The 20619-nt window shown below is 48.2% G+C and overlaps 1 protein-coding gene across 2 annotated transcripts in view; it reads left to right on the plus strand.

The window, feature by feature from the left end:
- Positions 1–20619, plus strand: part of SNX1 (sorting nexin 1) — a 749531-nt gene that overhangs the window by 720118 nt on the left and 8794 nt on the right. The window contains exon 14 of one of the 2 annotated variants that reach the window (XM_078684988.1): positions 934–1005. In XM_078684988.1, coding sequence (XP_078541114.1) covers positions 934–1005 — 72 coding nt within the window. Of the gene's footprint in view, positions 1–933; positions 1015–20619 lie in introns of those variants that run through there. The other variant, XM_078684989.1, reaches the window with a different exon arrangement.

Genomic DNA, 20619 nt, shown 5'->3' on the forward strand with positions numbered 1-20619 from the left:
TGGGCCATGTGACAGCAGAGCCCGAGGGACTCAAAACTTTAATCGCTTAGGATCAGAGGCAAACAATGGCATCCAAACCCGTTTACATCTATCTGCCAAAAAAGAGCTGATCCAAGCCAGGGCAGATCCACATACGCCTAAATTTTCGAGTCAAAGGTGAATAGAAAGACACCGTATCAAAGGCTGCAGATTAGTCAAGTAATATCAACGTGTCCTGTTTCCCTTGGTCTACAACCAACTTGATGGAATTGGTGACCCTACTCTTTCCACCTTCATATTTCTCATTGACCCACCTGCTTCCTGCTGTTCTGAGGGGCAACAAAAATAATAATTTCCCCAGTTAGTTTTGTGCACTGCATTCCTATTAATTTTATCCGTCTCCTCTACATCTCAAAAAGCCTGAAACAAAGATCAAGAACGGACATCAGTACACGGGGTGAAGTCATGTACAGCGCCATAATGTCACACCCAATGAAGCACTGGATTCCATTTAGAGCCGCAGTACCACCTACTGGTGCAGGAGAACTTATTTAAGTTTTCAAGATCCATTCTTGCACCTGGAGGAGGTATGCAGGTAGAAAGATCCTAACTGAAGATAAGTAACTTGTTTGTCGGGCACCCAGGTAGCTTAACCTTATCACAGTGTAATGTGCTGAGGCGCATTTTGGCATGAACCTGCGTTGGTGTTAAGTCCCGGTATGCATGGATTGTGTGCATGTGCAGTGGGCATTTTCGCATGAAAGTATTGCTGATTTCTTTGTAACTGTAGACCAGAAGAGCATCACTGTTTTCGTGTAAGCCATGCTTGGTTTTTTAAATATTTATGTTGTCAAGCTGCATCATTTGCACCTTTGTAAATGGGCAGCAGTGCATAACTGTTACACTGTGAAAAAAGATTTAGTATAAACCATGTAATTCTTATCTCTATTTCAGAAAGAGAAATCCAAGGATTTTAAAAGCCACATAATTCAATATCTTGAGACACTTTTAAATTCACAGCACCAGGTAAGTTAATATTAAGTATTGATATAAAAGAAGTTTCTTCTGTTGCATTTGCCCATCCAATATTTACCCCTTAGCCCCTTTTTGGTGCTTGGCTATATTCTTATTCTTAACCAGTGACTTTTCTCTTCAGGTTACTGAGAAAGAATGATGAAACACACTATTCAGTTTTGGGACTATTTGTTTTTCAGTAAACATCTAGCTAAAATGCACAGCATTGCTTACTCGTAATATGATAAGGCAGAGCCTCAAGACCTATATTGCGGCACCATCACTGCACTACATACTACTTTAGATAGTTCTGCACAAAACACAAGTAATCGTGGTTACCCTGATTGGGCAGATATCCTTGCTATCCATACTCGTTCTAGCTCAGGGGAACCCCATCATGGCCCTGCCTCAGCTAGAGATTATCTTACTGCACAAGAGGGCTGCATTGCACCCCACACTGCACACTGTCAGTCTGTGTACCTACATCTTGAAAGTTAACCCTGTGTCGTTCTACTTTCCTATTGGAGCTAAGGGGTTGCTTCTGGTATCTTGGAGACCTACATCACTAGCTTCATTTTTCAGGGGATGTACTTTATTTTCTAGGTATTATTGCTTCACTTTCTAAAGATGGAACCTGTGCCCACCTTAACTTTACGCTGTCACTCTGAATATTTGGACAGTTTAAGGATATACGCTGATTAGCAGTGGGTATGGGCAAGTGAAATTATTTAATTAGGGAAATCCTGCAATGAGTACAATTAAATATCACTGGATTGGACTAGAGAATGGAATTGCTCAAGTTAAAGCCAAAATAAAAACAAATCATGATTGAAAATTGTGCATGACCTTTCGGAACTGTTAAAAGCAGAGATTCGCAACATGCTAGAAAATGAAGCCACAGAACGTCTCAAAATATCATCAAAATCTTGGATTTTATTTTTGGTACTTCCTCATAACAAAAAACATTGAAAGAGTGGAGGCTGTTTCTGGACTGACAACTCAGTCTTTGACTAAAGAAACCATCGTTCACAATGGTAACGCTCCAAGAGGGGCTACAGTTTCTAATAAAGATCGAATACATGAAATTAGATGTCAAGTATGCCTATTTCCATATTCCAGGCCACAGAAACAAATTGCCTGTATCTCAGATTCGAGGTAGCTGGTTGCCACTGTCATTTTCCGGTTCTTCCCATTGGACTTCGCTCTGCACCTAGAATATTCTTCAAATGCAGGGCACCATTCACAGCCCATCTTTGATGTCAAGAGCACCATGTCTACTGTACCTAGAACACTGGATGGGCAAAAATACATTTGTAGCCTCTACATATGACTCAATAACAGCTTGTGTCAGACATTTCAAATCAGTAAGCCTCGAGCTGAACTTAAAAAATCTTGTTTAATAACTTCTCGGAAGAATAAATTCTTAGAAGCAGTGGTAGATATAAAGAAGGTGAAGACATAATCATCGACGGACTACTAGTCCTCACTTCACTAGCAAAAGTACTGCTGAAAGAATGTGGAGGCCAAAGCGGAGCCCTGTGATGATGCACAGGAGTCTTGCTGTGAAACCTTCAGTGTGGATCCTGGGCGATATTCTAAAGTTGAGGAATCTGTGGTTCGATACAATATCCACCAGAAAGCGCAATTCAAAAAGTAAGTAACGTGTTCATCTCGAGAATCCCTAAAGAGAGAACTGATTCAGCCAACGCACTATCTATCTAAATGGGCTAGGAGAAGTTTAAGGTTGAAATCTTTTTCAGTACAATAACGTTGTAGGGTACAAGAGCCTATATTAAGGCAGATCTCTAGCCAAGTTATTTTAGTTAGTCTTCAAAATTAGATGGAATTGGAGGGATGTAAATGTTTCCACATACTATTGAATTACATCAAAACCGAGGCTGAATATACACAGTATAAAATGCCATCACCCAGTTAAAGTGACTGTATGCCGTTTTTAATCATCTGAAAGAGACAGTTATAAATTCCTTACCTTAGAATTACCACCAGGCGTCGGACTGGATCCTGAGAATTTTTCTTAGTCGTACTCCTGCGCATCGATAGGTGGCATCAGTCGAATCCGCGTCAGTCGTTGGCGTCACCGGGATGACGTCGCCCTGCCTACTTAGAAACTCTTCTGTCCTTCAATGAAGGCCTCACCAATGTCCTTCTGGGCACCTGATTCAAGCCCGGCACAGGGGCTTCTGTGGTAAGGCAATTAGGTCGCCCGGAGCCAGGCTGTGGCGGCGCTCAGTTTTTCTCACCCAACATACTTGCCCTGAGAACTTGGGGTCCCTGCCTCTTCTTCCAATGGTGCATTCCCTTCTGCTCCCCCAGAGAGGGATTCCAAAAAGCTGGATCATCTTGGGAAGCACATGTTCTCTTCCTCCAGCATGGCACTGCAGTCGGTGAATACCGCATGTCTCTTGGGCCGATACTCCCATACTATCTTGGATACGATTCCGCAAGTGCTGCCTCAGTGCCCAGAGGAGGCCCGGGCCATTCTCTCCCCGGCAGTGGCGGATGGGAGAGTCGTGCTATTCACGGATGGGTTTGTCTGGCTTTTCGAGAGATGTCCAGTCAACTTCGAAGGCGGTTGCCTTTTTGGCGATAAAGCGGACTCTGCGCTTGAGTGCTTTAAGGATTCTCGGGCTATGGCCAGATCCTTGGGCCTCGCTTCCTGTCCACCTCAGTCTGCTTTTTGCCCCCTTGGTGGCTACGGGAAGGGCACCCCACAGTGTCAAGTCCAGCCCAGCCACTGGTCCATGCAAGCTGCCAAGCCTCTGAGTGGCCGTGCACTTGGGATCCAGCAACCTTGCTGGTCTAGGAGCCAGCGGGCAGGCCAGTCTACCATTTCCCCCTGCAGCAATCTCGAAACCCTCCTAGTCCAACCCCTCAACGGCCAGTGGGTGTCAGAATTCACCATCACCTCCCCCACTGGCAATCCATCATGTTGGGCAGGTGGGTTTTGCAAATAGTCCAAAGGGGATACTCCCTCTTCTTCGAGGCTTCCCCTCCCTACATGCCACCGTCTTTCCATCGCATGTCGGAGGATCATTTGGCACTTCTCCACCAGGTAGTTTCAGCTCTCTTGGCCATGGGAGCCATCTAAAGGGTTCCTGTGCCAGAAGTAGGTCGCAGTTGCTATTCCCCCTACTTTCTGGTGCCCAAGAAGCACAAAGGCCTGCGTCCTATCCTAAACCTCAGGACCCTCAACAGCTTCCTCCAGGAGAAGTTCTAAATGCTCACGTTGGCTCTGGTCTTGTCTGCCTTCGACCCAGGAGACTGGATGGTGGTATTGGACTTGCAGGATGCCTATTTCCTTATTCCTATCCTGCCTGTCCACAGACGCTATCTGCGGTTCACGGTAGGCCACGAGCATTTTCAGTTAACCGTGCTCCCCTTCGGCCTTACTAGTGCCCCTCGGGTGATCATGAAAGTGATGGTGGTGGTTGTAGCTCATCTGTGCAGATCAGGGGTTCACCTCAGGCGGTAGTCTCCCACCTCCAGACTACGGCGGAACTACTGTACTCGCTGGGATTGACATTGTGCCGAAGTCACACCTGACTCTCTGACTGTCCCTTTCACCAGAGCTGTTCTGGACACAGTGCAGTTTTGGTCCTATCCTCCCGAGCAGCGAGTCTGGGATATTCTGGCTATGATACCGATGTTTCAAGCCTCTATCCCAGATTTCAGTGAGAATGAGCCTGAGTCTTCTGGACCTCATGGCCGCCTGCATCCTGCTGGTGGATCATGCCTGGTGGCATATGCGGGCTCTGCCGTGAGACCTGAAGTTCCAGTTGGCGCAGTATCGGGGGAATCTTTTTCGAATATGTCCAGATCTCGGAGGGAACTACGCAACAACTGCAGTGGTGGTTAACGGACCAGGATTGGGTCAGAGGCAGATCCCTCTTCCTTCCCCAACCAGAACTCATAGTGGTGACTGATGCATCACTTATGGGATGGGGTGGCGATCAGGTAGACACGAAGATCAGAGGAGTACCTTATCAACCTGTGGGAGCTTCGGATGATCCACCTGGCACTGAAGGCACTCCTTCTCTCCCTCACAGGGAAAATAGTGCAGGTAATCACAGACAATACCACTGTGTGTTACTTCAACAAACAAGGCAGGGTGGAGTTGTGGACACTGTCAAGAGGCTCTTCACCCTTGGACATGGCTGGGACATCAGGGCATGACCTGGTGGTTCAACACCTGGCAAGTTCCCTTAATACCAAAGCGGACAAATTCAGCCGTCGGTGCCTGGTAGATCACTCTGAAGTGGTGGGGAGAGCCTTGGTTAGATCTGTTCCCCACCAAAGAGAATGTGCAATGTCAGCAGTTCTGCGTGTTGGAGTTTCCAAGGCGCCACTCACTTGGCATCGCCTTTTGTCACGAGTGCAGTTAGTCTCCTGTACGCCCTTTTGCCTGTACCACTTCTGCCCCGAGTGCTGAAGAAGATCACACACGACCGGGCTCAAGTCATTCTTGTGGCTCCAGACTGGGCACGAAGAGTCTGGTACCCTGAGCATGGCCATTGATCCTCCGATCAGAATGCCCCTTCAGGAGGATCTTCTGTCGCAGCAGCAGGGGATGGTCCTCCACCCGCCTCCACCAGCCTCAACCTCCTAGCATGAAGATTGAGTTGCAACAGCTTTTGACCTTCCGCCCGAAGTCTGTAGCGTCATCTTGGCAGCCAGGCATCTCTGCACGAAAACGGTATACTCTGTCGATGGAATAAGTTTGTAGCATGGTGCACAGCAAAAGCTGCGAATCACCTTTCTGCCTCTCTTTTTGAGGTTCTTTTGTTCATCCTTTGATTAGCCCAGAAGGGCTCTGCGCTGGGCACTCTAAAAGGCTATGTTGCAGCTATTTCTGCTTTCCTTCGCCTACCAGATCAGCCCTCTTTATTCAAGTCCACTATTGTGAACAGATACTTTAAAGGCATTATTCACCTCTGTCCTCCATCTCCTTTCATAATGCCCCAGTGGGACTTTAATCTCATTTTAACTTCTCTTTTGTGTGTTCCCTTTGGGCCCCTTCATAACTGTTCTCTCAGGCTCCTCACTCGCAAACTGCTTTTCTTGTCTGGACTATAGAAGAGGTTCCATATTCTCAGAAAGAAGTGGGTTCTTGCTAGTGATGAGGAAATCAGGGGAGTGGTGCCTCTTTCTGGATCTCACGGAGTACCTGAAAAAGCAATCTATCTGCATTATTATCCTCCAAGAGATCCTTCACCTCCTCAGTCACGAAGATTTTCTACCACCTCGATCTCCGAGATGCCTATTTCCATATTTCCATCCACCACAGGCATCGCAAATTCCTCAGATTCACAGTAGCCGGCACTCATTACCAATTCAAGGTGCTCCCCTTTGGTCTCCGATCCACTCTCTGGATATTTACAAAGTGTTTCGACCTGGTGCAGCCTACCTGCGACAAAAAGGCCTTCACGTTTTCCCATATCTTGACGACACTGATAAAGGCACGGTCCTTCCATCAAGCGTTGAGGAATACAACAACGTGTTTACAAATCCACCAAACTTTGAGGCTCACATTGAATTTCCAAAAATCTCGAATGCCTGGTCTAGCACAGGAAGCTTTAACACTAGTCCGCCCTCTTTCAGAAAGAAAGTTCGCCTCATCAAATCTCTCCTCAGCATGATGTCATCATCGATCCTCCTAGTGCCTCCTGCTTGTTTCAAAATTCACCCTTTCCAGAAGGATTAACAGTGGCTCCAAGTGGAAGGACAACTTTGTTCAAAACACCCCAGTGATGATACAGCTCTTTCTTTGTGGACAATCTCCGAGCAAGATTAACGTTCCTTCCTCCCTTTTTGGAATACGTCATTATGATAGACTTTTCCTCTAGAAGGGTGGGGAGCTCATTTACAAGATCTTCAGATACAGGACAAATGGACTCTAGAACAATCAAGGATGCATATCAACTTTCTGGAGCTCAGAGCGATCTCACTGACTTGCCAAGCCTTCTTACTAAGAATTCATGGGTTATTGGAGTTGATAAGAACAGACACCACAACAAATGTGCATTGCCCCAACACACCAGGAGGTACAAGATCCCAGGTTGTCATAGGAAGTACAGGACATCTGGCAGTAAGCATTAGATCAAGTGACCATAAGGCAGAACATCTGCCTGGAATCAACGTCTCTCTAGCAGACAGCCCAGAGTTGTCACAAATGGAAATTTAACCAACTTGTTCTGGATGCCATAGACACACGATGGGGCAAGCCAAAACTGAATCTCTTCACATCTCAAGAGAACAAGAAATGATGGTTCAGACCAGCTGGTGCCCTAAAAAAGCATCCTTGGGGAATGCCTATTTGATAAGGTGATCCGGATTTATGCGTACGATTTTCCCCCATCCCTCTTATTCCCAGGTTTCTCAGGAAAATGAAAAGGGAACCATGCCGGTTAATACTCATTGCTCCACAGTGGCCCAGACAGCACTGGTGTATGGAGATGCTAATATTGTTGGAGGACAATTACACCCAGCTGAAGCCCAAGACGCTGTCAATGAACAACAAGCAGGGCCTTCATCCAGATCCGATTTCTCTGCTTTTATCAGCCTGGTTCCTGAACACCGTGATCTCAAACACCTCACTGTTCCAGAGGACTAGGAATATCCTCACCAAAGCCAGATCTGACTCTGCCAACAAAAAATATGGTCTCAAATGGAAATGATTGTCTATTGTGCAAGAACTCTAATGTGCATCCTATCACATTGTTGATATATCTACTATCTCTAGCCGAATCTGGTATGGTGGACTCTTCTATGAAAGTGTCTATCTAAAAGAGACACGTTAGTGATAGATTCCTTACCTTAGAATATCGGCAGGCGTCAGACCTGATCCGGAAAGCAGTACCCCTACGTGTCGCTAGGTGGCGTTGTGCGGCTCCGCGTCCATCGCTGGCGATGAAAGCGCCGAGATGACGTCAAGGAGACTACTTAGGCACCACCCATGCGAGCGGACGACAGTTCTGTACACGACTTTCCGCACCAGGAATGCAGAGCCATGCGACAAACTGACCACTGGTGCCATGAAACTAGGGCCTGAAAGGGATGACCTTAACCCTAGAAATCAGTTTGCAGAACGGGGAGGATGGGTGGGGCGGTAATGAATCTATTACTAACTAATGTCTCTTACAGATATATAGTTACACAAGTAGTAACTTGTGCATTTGAAAGAGACACATTAGTGATAGATTCCTTACCTGAGAATAGATACCCCAGAAATACCAACCCTGGTGGCCACCTAGCGACGCACAGGGGTACTGCTGACGAAAAACGTTCTGGATCCAGTCTGACGCCTGGGGATATTCTAAGGTAAGGAATCTATCACTAACTAATGTCTCTTACAGATATATTGTTATATAAGTAGTAACTTGTGCTTAGCTGCTAATTCAAGGTACAACCGAACTTTGGAATCTCCTTCCGTGTGGTCTCACAGATTAATTGAACAATTTCTTAAAGGACTATTCAGGGTATATTCTCCAATAACATCATCATCTCCTACAGGGTAGCTCAACACTGTTATTCCAATTAATTAGGAGTCCTTTTGAACCTATCCACAGGGCTGAACTTCCTCAATTGGAAGGTAGCTTTGCTGCGAGCTCTTACTTCCGCAAGAAGAGTGAGTGAACTCCAAGCATTCACTATTAAGGAACCTTTCTTGCAGTTCAACAATAGAATGGTAATTGTAGGAAAGAAGGATCTGCTTTTAAGGTTACCCCCACATTTTGCCTGGTACTATGCTGTTTCTGACTAGTCTGACTGGGATCCTGCTAATCAGGATCCCAGTCTCTGTGGTTTCTCCCCGAAATTACTATGGTAAGTACTTGGGTGCATCCCAGATTGGACACTGGTGTTCCCTAGTATATGGTACCAAAGTACCCAGGGCATAGGTAAAAAAGTGGTCCCCCATGTGCTGAAGCATGTATTATGCCTCCCATGGGGGATCACTCAAAGTATAACTACATGCCTGCCATTGTAGCCTGTGTAAGCTGATGCCAGCCCTACTTACAATAGATATAGGTTTCCCAATATCTAAGGTCACTGCACTTAAAAACAATATCACACCTTAAGCAGGAATTTCAATCCTGAAGCAGGGTGCTCAGTTGTAAGTGTGAGGGTGCCCCTGCATGAGCAGCACACCCCTACAACCTCCAGAGACCATTTTCCCGGGTTGTAAGTGCATCAGCCATTAGGATATAGTGGCCATGCATCATTATGCAATGACCATCTCTAAACTGGCTGTAACAAACCCGGTCATGTTTGGTATCAAACTGTGTGAAAGGTATGATTCCATGCACTGTAAAGCTCCTCCGGGAGGACCTCAATGCTCCCTGTACCAGTCTTCTAGACCTGGACAGCACAACATGGCTGCTGCCGACCAGAGACATGATTCTGCCCTCCTGCTGCTGAGCCAAGCTCAAGCAGGAAAATGCAGAACAATAGGAATCCTTTCACAGGGAGGTGTGACCACCTCCCAGGCAGGGTTTAGTGTATTGGGGGCGCTTGCCAGCACCACTCAGTCTGCTTGAAGGACACATATAGGGCCCTCCTTGCATAGTCCAGTTCAAACCAGCCCAGGGAGCCGATGGCTCCAGCTCTGGCGCAAAACTTGACAAAGGACATGAGAGTATCCTCACCCCTGTCCGACCCCTCCCCTGGGAGGGAACCCTGAATCATCCCAACCCTTTCCTTAGGGTACTTAAGGGCTTACCTGTAGGTGGGTCCCTAGATTTGTCGTGGGACAAGATTGATTTCAAGACACCACTTCTTCGACTGTCTGGGCATTCTGGACTTTGCTATGGGCAACAAGACTGCAATTAGGAAGACTCATGCTGCTACTGTCCCCTGGTCGTCTGCTGCAGTGTCCGTACCTGTGCTTCATACAGGAACATTTGAAGGCCTTTGGACATCCAAGACACCTGAAGGAATCTTCCTTGAAGTGAAGGAGTCACTTCCCTGCATCTACAGGCACCGTAACGAAGCGGACAGGTCTGCTGATCCCTAGCTCCCACAGACTCCGAAAGGCTCAGCAACACAGGTGGTGGTTCTACACCTCCCTCGAGGCCTGTCCTGTCCTCTCACCAAGTTTGAGTCCAGTATCCCTCGTCTGAGCCGCAGGAACTGAACCCCTGTGCACTGTGTCGACTTGTTGTTGCAAAGGCTTGTTGGCTTCCTTCCTCCAAGATCTTCTGGCTCCAAGTAGCCCCACCTCAAGCATCTCCTGCGACCAAGATATTCATCCTCACTGCATCACTTGCACCGTAGGCCTGCATCTGTGGTGAGCCGCTCAACATCCTCTCGCAACTCTAGTGCCTCCAGCCTGTGGGTCCTCTCGAGGGTTATCTTTGAATTCAGTAGGCTCCCCTGATTGCTGGGGGCCTGCCCCGAGTCCCCTGATGGCAGTGAGTCCCCTGGACCTTGCTGTTCCCGACACTGTACTTTCTTTACTTCCCACGTTGGTTGCAGTTGCAAAAGCTTTTGGCGCTCTAGACGGACACAGACCCCTCAACTCTTGACATCCGACGTGGGACAGCTCTTGCACGGCTTCTGATCTTCTACAGCGTTGCCTGGTACGCACAGCTGCGGTTCCGATGTCACCGTCCGCTCTCCTGCAACACTCTACATCGGTGGGCATTCGTCCTCCGAGCCTCCTGGTAATTCCTGAGTGGCATAGACTCTGTCCCCTCTGCTTGCAGGTATTTCTCATCCTGAATCTATCTCTGGGTTCCACTGGACACTTTCACCTTCTCCAGCAGCTGCAACTTCCTGAAGTCCTCCATTGAGATCCACAGCGGTTTCCGACGCCACTTCACACCTATGCACCCGGCTTCCCTAGTGTAGGTATCCTGGTTCCTAGGGTATACATGGGTGGGGTGGCTCTTCAACCTTCTGTCCTCCAATGGGTTTCTTCAGGGTCCACAGGCTCCTTCTTCTTTTAAATTGCTACTTACTCTTCGACTTGTATTGAGCCCGCGGTCGTGTTCCCACTCTGCACTCAGCCTCCGTGGGGTTCCTTTTTACTTACCTCTGGTGGTTCCTTGGGTCCCTGGCACTTCGACGTCTTCTGGCTATAGTCTTGACCCAAGTTGGTTCGCATACCACTATCAGTAGATGGTTTGGTCTCCCTCTTGCGACCACTGCGTATTTGTGCTACTTACCTGTTTCTATTGAAAAGTATTGTTTGCATTGTATATATCTCCAGCTACGAGTTATCTGTATGTGTTAGTGAGTGTCTTATAATAAATACATGTTTTTATAAACACACTATGTGGTCCTTTTTTACTTAATCTATACCATTAATATTATGTTCTGCAAAACAAGCTGCTTTACACCCTTCTGGACTTAGTTTGAAGGCTGCTCTCCACAGCTACCACTTAGAGAGCTTTCTAAGGTTGTCTAAGACCACTAAAATTACCATAAGGGTTGTCTGGATTAGTGGAGGGTGCCCACTTATATAAGTGTGCAACATATACTAATCCAGCTTCTCACAGTAATTCTTTTAATTAATCCCAAATTCATTCAGAAGATTTCAACGGATGTTCATCTCAATTAACCTGATCTGCTAAGGAGTTTCTTTCCCAATCCTCAAACACCAGCAGAACCAACTCTACACACTCTTGATGTAAAGAGGTGCTTAAACTTCTTCTTACATCGCACAAAACATCTCCGCACCGCTGACCAACTTGGTGTGGCCTACGGAAACAATAACAAAGTAGGACCAGTTTCCAAACCCACTATAGAAAGATGGATTTCAACAGTCATACAGTTCTGTCACTCTAAGATGGGTAGATATCCCTGTCCACGGGCACCTATCCCCCGGATTGGAAACGCGCAGAAGTCAAGCCCCTACTCAAAATGCCATTGGCGGACCCGACTGACCTAAAGAACTACCGGCCCATCTCACTCCTTCCCTTTGCGGCCAAAGTAGCAGAGAGACTCATCAGCACCCAACTGACCACCTTCATCGAAGACACTAGACACTTCCCAATCCGTCTTCTGGAGCAACCACAGCACCGAGACAGCCCTAATCGCCGCCACCGACATACGCATGCTGCTTGACCAGGGCCACACTGCTGCCCTCATTCTCCTGGACCTCTCCGCAGCTTTTGATACCGTATCGCACGGCATACTGACCACCAGACTCCACAACGCAGGGATCCAGGAAACCACCCTCAACTGGATCTGCTCTTTCCTCTCCAACAGGACTCAGAGAGATAGGCTCCCTCCTTTTCTCTCCGAACCCACGGACATCATCTGCGGAGTCCCCCTAGGCTCCTTCCTCAGCCCCACCCTGTTCAACATCTACATGGCCCCCCTCGCCAACATAGTCAGACGACACGGACTAAACATCGTATCCTATGCCGACGACACCCAACTAATCCTGTCCCTCACCAGAAACCCAGAAGATACCAGACTCCGCTTTCAAGAGGGAATGAAGAACGTCGCCACCTGGATGAAGGACAGCTGTCTTAAACTCAACTCCGAGAAGACCGAGGTTCTCATCTTCGGACCACACCCCACCGCATGAAACAACTCATGGTGGCCACCTGCCCTCGGCCTCCACGGACCACGCACCTAACTTCGGCATAATCCTAGACTCCTCCCTCTCCATGAACCGCCAAATCAACGCCATCTCATGCACCTGTTTAAACTGCCTATGGACTCTACGGAAGACTTTCAAATGGATTCCCCCCGATTGCAGAAAGACAGTCACCCACGCTCTCATCACAAGCAGGCTAGACCACGGAAACGTCCCTCTACGCAGGAATCGACAAATCTCCACTACGCAAACTCCAAACGATCCAGAACGCAGCCGCCAGGCTAATCTTAGGGACACCTCGCCATGATCACATGACCCCTCGCCTGCGAGAACTCTACTGGCTCCCCGTCGAGAAGAGGGTCACCTACAAACTGCTCACCCACGCCTATAAGGCTCTCAACAACATTGGATCCAGCTACCTCAATGACAGAATAAGTTTCCACAAGGAACCTCAGTTCAGCGGATCTCGCCCTGGCAGAGGTCCCCCGCATCCGCCGAGCCAGATCAGGAGGAAGAACTTTCTCCTACACCGCTGCCACAGCTTGGAACTCTCTCCCATTAGGAATACGGAGCTCTCCTAGCCTGCACTCATTCATATGAGATCTCAAGACCTGGCTCTTCGACTGACCTGGAGCTGCCCTACCCTCCCCTCAGCGCCTTGAGACCCTCACGGGTGAGTAGCGCGCTTCACCAACTCCTGATTGATTGATTGATTGATATTATAAGACCAAAAACTAAACTGCATCTACAAGACTAGTCTCTACAACAACGGCTTTGTTTGCTTGGGTGCCTATCGAAATGATATGCTGCTCTGCAAACTGGAAGAGCAGGCACACTTTCACCCAGCATTACTGTCTGGATCTGGCACAGAGCAGTGATATAACCATGGGTCAAGCGGTACTTCGGCAGCAATAAAGTGAGCTCTGCTACCATAAAATGTATGTTGTACCCACCATCCGCTGTCATATTTGTCTAATTTTATTGCTTATGTTTTTTACTGCTAGCTATTCTGATTCAAGCATGTAAATATAGAAAAGATACCTTTTGGCATGGTTACTCCCCACTTTTTGCTTGACTCTGAAAGCAGCGTTGACTGAATGTGCACTGGGTTTCTGCTAATCAGGGTCCCAGTGCCTGTGTTGTTTCCCAAAACGGTATCTTTGTTTCCACAACTGGCACACCTCTGGCCCACATATAAGCCCCTTGTAAAAGGTGCCAGTGGTACCAAGGGCATTGTGACCAGAGAGGGTCTCTAAGGGCTGCGGCATGTTTTATGCTACCCTAAGAGACCCCTCAACAAACACATGCACAATTGCACTGCAGACAGCGTGTTTTGGTGCAGCTAAAAGGGAAGAGTCTGTGTGCCAAGCTGCCAGCACTGCATGAGACATAGGCAAGTCACCCCTACAGTAGGCCTTACAGCCCTAAGGCAGGGTGCACTGTATCTCTTGAGTGCATAACTACATGAGCAAATATGCCTTTATAGTGCCTAAATCTATTCTTAGGCATTAGAAGTACTTAGTGAACCCATACTGAGTACATGGGCTGGGAGCTTGTCATTACAAGTTCCACAGCTCTATGATGGCTTTTCCGAATCCCAAGATGTTTGGCACCAAATATATCAGATTAATGAGCCCACACAGATTCCAGTGTTGGATTCATTAATAAATGCGCCCAGAGGGCACCTTAAAGGTGCCCCCTGAAAACCGACCAAACCGCTAGTGTGTGGCTCACTGGACTACACCAGCCTGCCACTTCCAGACATGAGGTGAGAGCTTGTGCTTTCGAGGGTCATGTGTTTCACATCTACCCCCAAGAAGGATCGGCACTCAAGGTCGGTGAGCCTTAAAGGCTTCCTGCCCTTTGTTATGCTAGCCGGGGCCTCTACACTTAGTGGCGATACCTGCCACCCCCTGACCAAGGCCACCTTTTGGCGTCCAGGTCGGTGGGAAAATAAGTAAGCAGGAGAAGTGTATCTCCTCTTAGCCAGGACCACCCCTAAGGTGTCCTGAGCTGAAGTGACCCCCTCCTTTGAAAATCCTCCATTTTGTTTGTGTGGACTTCAGCCAATAGGATTTAGGGGTATGCCCCCTACCCAAAGGGAGTGGACATACAAAGGGTGTAGTCACCCTAAAGGTAAGTAGCCTATTGGCTACTACCTTCCTGCACCTGTAAAACCCCTAAATGTAGTATTTAGGTTCACCACTGAGCCTTAGATTCCTGGAAATCTAAAGAAGGAAGACCGAAGAGCCGTACCAGTGAAGACTCCAGACGACAACTGACTTGGCCTTAGCCCTACCGGCCTGTCTGCAGTCCTCAAAGAATCCTGCCTCAGAAAGTGACTTATCCTGCAGTCCCAGTGACCTCCAAAACCCTGGGAGGACTGCCTGCTTCCCCCAAAGATCAAGAACATCTGAGGACAAAGGCCCTGTCCACAAAGAAACCAACAGCAAGAACCCCAGTGCCCTATTGAACCGTACAACCAGACTCTCGGACCCACCTCTGCACCTCCGGTTCGAGTCGTAGTGGCAAGCCAGTCCCAAGAAGGTTTCCTAGCGGTCCTGAGCTAGAGTCCACCCCAGAGTGATCTCTCTTGGACTCCACAACAACTCCTGCAGCCTCAACGCGAAAGGTCCCTCAACCTCGACCGGCAAGACTTTTCTGACGTCTAAAGATACCTCTGCACCTGCAGCCCCCAAGCTTTAGTATTATCTACTTTAGCCTCTGTAAAACCTCTGTGGATCCACTGGAGTCTGTGCACACTATACTTTACTTCGATTTAGTAGATGCAGGGCCAGCTTCCTACATCCTGCAACTCGTTCTCCAGTATTGGTATCTTTCACAGATTAACATGGGACTCACCCTCCTCCCCTTAGAGGCTCTCCTTTTTGGCATGTGGTGACAATTCCCACTAGTGCTTTAAAATCTGAGAGAAGATGCCTCTGTTAGGGGTGTTCTAAGGATGATGTCGCTTGATTGGCTGGAGTTTGGTTCTTTTTAAATAAAATGATTAAGCTGTTAAATTCGATGGCTTAATGTCATTGTAAGATATGTTAATTACTGCTAGTTCTTTGGAATGTATCAAGGGACTCCCACCTCAACGATGGGGAAATGATTCAAGCGTGTGAATCTATGAAAGATACAAATACTAGAGAATGAGAGTTACATATAAGTAAGACATTTTTTCCAGCATGGCATGTACTTAGCTAGTTGCAATATGTATTAGTACTTTAGTTTTAAAGACTCCTCGCTTGCGTTCCCCTTATTCTTAGTACTTAAACTGGGATCTGTGGGAAAATAGTCAAAGTCCACCAATATTGATAGATGCAGAAAAAGGGCTTTTGAGAGTAGTGGACGGAAGAGAGCATCCTCTAGTGGTATCAGGAGTGCTCAACCTTCTAGTTTGGAGCATTTCAGGAGATCAAATAGATTCACATAGTTATCAGGGGAAGCTTCAGAGTTATTATACGAGTTATGGGCTCCAGGAAGAAGAAAGAGATATACAAGTGCATGGAAAGGGATCTTGATCCCGTTGAGGTTGCAGAGATTATGATTGCAAATTTCTTGGCAGATTTGTATAAAAAGAGATTGACATACAGAACGGCCAGTTGTTATAGATCAGCGATAGCGACTGGTCATTCTTGGGTTGATGGATTGTCAGTAAGTGACAATTGGTATGCAGATTAGAGAAAGGGATTCGTTTAAAAAATGAAAACACTAAGTACTAGGTATAGTACTGTTTGGGATGTCAATATGATTTTCATGTTTTAAGGATGACAAGGTAACACGTTTTTGACAATTTAACATTTAGAATGAAAGTTGGCTACTTTGACAATTCAACATTTAGCATGAAAGGTGGCTACTTTACTATGTATGTTTTTATTTAAAAGAGTTTCCGATGTAAAAGTTCTGGAGATTACAGGTAGGTTGTACCAACCAGAAAGGGTGTTATTTGAAATAAGAAAGAGAACTAAAACAATGAGACAGAATTTTTTTTATCCTAGGTTTAATGATCATCCAGAATTGTGTGTGCGGAGATGCATTAGAGAGTAAGAAGCCAGAGTGAGTGAGTGAGTTCAGAAGTGCAGGAGTTGATCAGTTTTTGATCTCTTATGTAGAGCCTCATGGAGCAGTATCTACAGAAACAATAGCAAGATGGGTAAAGAACGCAATGTGTGAATCAGGTGTAAATTTAGATAAATTCAAGGTGCATTCAATTCGTGGAGCAATAGCATCAAAAGTGTTTCATAAAGTGGGAAATTTGAGTGACATTTTGAAAGCAGCAGATTGCTCGAATGATAGTCTTCAGGAATTTCTATATACAGACCAGTTGAGCATGTAGCGAAACAATTTTTGAAAGACTTTAAACATGCATTATGCTAGCCTCCTGCCTTGACATAAAATGCCAATTCTCAGATGTTAACTGTATAGAAAATCATTATTTTATTAAAGACAAGGAGTCTAGCATTATAAGGTGGCTGAGGTGAGAATAGACGATAGTATAAGTAAAGAAATAGTGTTTTAAAGTATATTTAGGAGTATTAAAGTAAATGTATATTTATATGATGTTGTGTAGAAAAAAATGTTAATGTATTTTTGGGAAATTTTAGTCTTAGCGAATTAAGTCAGAGAAAAGAGTTGTAAAAAGATGGTAAAAGATGTTATCGTAGGACGAAGAGAAACAAGAGGATGAGGTTGGAACTCTGGGGAGTTGCATATTTAGTGAATGCTCTATTGTTCTATGACTTCATGTTCTTCTATTTGAAGCTTTCAATCGCTGCTCAGAAGTGGTAAATAAAAGGTAATGCATAATGTTGGCCTCTTTGTCTTTAATAAAATCATGATTCTCTATACAGTTAATCTCTGAGAATCAATATTCTTATTTGGGACTTCTTGTATGCTAAAGGCAGATGGAAGACTAACTGATACTGGACCAACTTAGCTATCTGAAAGAAACAGGTTAGTGTTACATTCCTTACCTTAGAATATCCCCAGGCGTCAGACTGGATCCGGAAAGTTTTGCGTAGCAGTACACTTGCGCGTCGGTAGGCGTCGTCAGCGGGACCGCCGTTGGCGCCGGAATGACGTTGTCGGAGTACTTAGACGCCGCCCTCACGCGCTGACATTAGTTCTTCTTTTTTCCGCGCCGGCAAGCGCAGATCCGGAAAAAGCAGTACTCTTAGTAATTTTTGGACACAACTTTTTCGATCCTTTTTGATCCCTTTGCGAATCTTTACGACTCTCGGTGCCGGTAGGGATGCCCGGGTTCAAGCCCTGTACCGACTGCAACCGACTGATGTTGGTTACCGATCCCCACCGCCGGTGCCTCTATTGCCTTGGGGCCGACCATGACGACAAGTCGTGCCCCGACTGCCGGGCCCTGACGTCGAAGGCTAGGCGGAAGAGGTCCCGTAAGCGCCTCGAGATCCGGCAGTCGGCCCCGCGCCGCTCACGGTCCTGGTCCAGGAGGGGGTCGAGGGACTGGTCGCGGGGCCACAGTCGTCGAACCTCGACGAGTCCTCACAATTCGTCGGGCTCCAAGTCCTCAGGTAAGAGGCACAAGAAGTCGAAGAGGCGGCATCGCTCTTCTGACTCCCCCCGATGCTCGCGCGATGCGGCTGGGGGTTCGGGCGACACAGCCCACTCAGCTCCGCCGGAGCCGCAGGCTTCGCGGCCTGCTCCATACCCGCCGGTCCCTGGGCCGAACGCGACGCCGGAGATCGATGCCTTCCTCATGGCCATGAGGTCGCTCTCTCCTCCGTCGGGTTCCGCGGCGCCTTCGGGCCCCGCGGTCCCGGCTGGGAGCCCAAGCGGGCTAGGTGCATCGGCCCTGGGGCCATCGGGTGCATCGGCCCCGGCGCTGTAGGCGACTTCGGTCCCGGCGCTGCAGAGCTCCGCTGGATCCGGTTCCAGATCCGGGTTGCCGCCGGTCGACTTTACGACCCTGCCGGCGTCAACCCCCAGGGTGTCGCCCCTGGCGCAGTTCCCGGACGGCGCCGTCCCTGGTCCTTCCCTCGGTCTGAATCCGGCGTCGGACCGGCGTCGCTCGACGCCGGCAGAAGAACAATTCTTCTATGATTCGGCTCCGTCCTTTGCACCTGATTTTCAGGAGATGGAGGACGAGGGTGACTGGGAGGGGTCTGAGGACCCTCTGACACAGGAGTGTCAGTCATTTCAGGACTGGACAGACGAGCTAGGGAAGGCCAGTGGTCTCGACACTTCGCCTGACACTGGCTTTGTCTCCCCTCCTACCGTGGCTACGGAGGAGAGGGCTGCTTATAGTGTGGTGCTACCGAGGGAGGCCAAGGCCTTGGCTTTTGAGCTCCCCGTCGCGACTGTGAGGTCTACCATCCTCACTGAGGTCCTTAAACCGCAGGTAAGCACTTCGGAGCCTCTACTGCCGTTTAATGAGGCTCTCACGGACGTCCTGTTGGGCACCTGGTCCAGGCCCGCTACAGTTTCCCCTGTAGATAGGAACGTCACCAAGCGCCACCGCCCGGCTCCGTGCGTCCCTAGTTTTCTGTCCACCCACCCCACCCCTGAAAGCCTGGTTATCCAGGCCTCTACTTCCCAGTCCGCATTCCCAACTGCACCTCCAGATTGGGAATCCAAAAGGTATGAACAGTTTGGCAAGAAACTGTTCTCCTCCCTCAGTTTGGGGTTGCGGTCAGTCAACACCGCTTGCCTTTTGGATCGTTACACCCACTCTCTGTGGGATACGGTTGCGGCCATGCTGCCGGAGTGCCCGGAGGGGGCCCGGGTGAAGCTTGCTCAAGCCCTTGCGGAGGGACGAGGCGCAGCGCGTGATTCTATTCGATGTGGGCTGGATACCATGGACTCGCTGGGCAGGGCGATGTCAACGACGGTGGCGGTTCGTCGCCACGCCTGGCTGAGGTCAGCCAACTTCTCGGCTGATGTCCAGAACACCCTCATGGACATGCCGTTTGATGGCAGCCACCTCTTTGGTGGCAAAGCAGATCATGCGCTGGAACGCTTCAAGGACTCCAGGGCTACGGCCAAGTCCTTGGGCCTGTCGGGTCAGCATCAGCAGCAGTCTGCCTTTCGCTCCTTTCGTGGCTAAGGAAGGGGCGCCCCTTCACGTCCTGCCAGCTACGGGCCGCAGTCTAACATCCAGAGCGGCGGCGGACATGGTAATCACTGTGGCGGTGCCAGCGGACAACAGCGAGACCAGTCCACAACCACCCCCTAGCATCTGCCTCAAAACCTTCCTAGTCTGAGCTTTCAGGCCCATTTGACGCCAGTGGGGGGCAGGGTCCGCCATCACCTCCTCCACTGGAACTGACGTCAGCACGCGAGGGCGGCGTCTAAGTACTCCGATGACATCATCACTGCGCCGACGACGGACACGGACGACGCCTACCGACGCGCAGGGGTACTGCTACGCAAAACTTTCCGGATCCAGTCTGACGCCTGGGGATATTCTAAGGTAAGGAATCTAATACTAACTACTGTTTCTTACAGATATATCGTTACCAAAGGTAAGTAACTTGTGCTTCATGTTGCTTAATAAGATCATCAATGCGGCACATGATTTTTCCTTGTGCCCGGCACAGGCATAATCTTCAAAAGACGTTCTTGGCTGCATCTTTTGGTTCCTACTCCAGAGTCTCAGCAGACGATACTCGATATATTTCAGATTCCAAATGTTTCCCTCTTCTGCAACAAGATATAAATGGAGATTCTTACAGCACTTGGCCTGGAAAGGCCTACGGAACAAAAACAATCTTTTAAGCGTACATTGCCATTATTGTCTTTGGAGGGTTCATTTCCCTCTTTAGTATCGGGGGGAACAGGATGGCGGAACCGCTCCGTCATCAGCACAGCGCCACCGCGGCTGATGACGGAGCGGTTCCGTCATCAGCGTCGAAAAGGTTAATGAAGCCATCACTTCTCTGATAGATACCCTGGCTCCCGTGAAATATCAACAAATTAACACTCAAGTGCAGATTGGTATACTGCTGAGTTATGCCTTGAAAAATCTATATGCCAACACCTGGAGAAAATTTGGCGCAAATTCCATTCTGAAACAGAGAATCTTA

This window comes from Lissotriton helveticus, chromosome 3_2, assembly GCF_964261635.1.
Source record: "Lissotriton helveticus chromosome 3_2, aLisHel1.1, whole genome shotgun sequence".
Taxonomy (NCBI): Eukaryota; Metazoa; Chordata; class Amphibia; order Caudata; family Salamandridae; genus Lissotriton; species Lissotriton helveticus.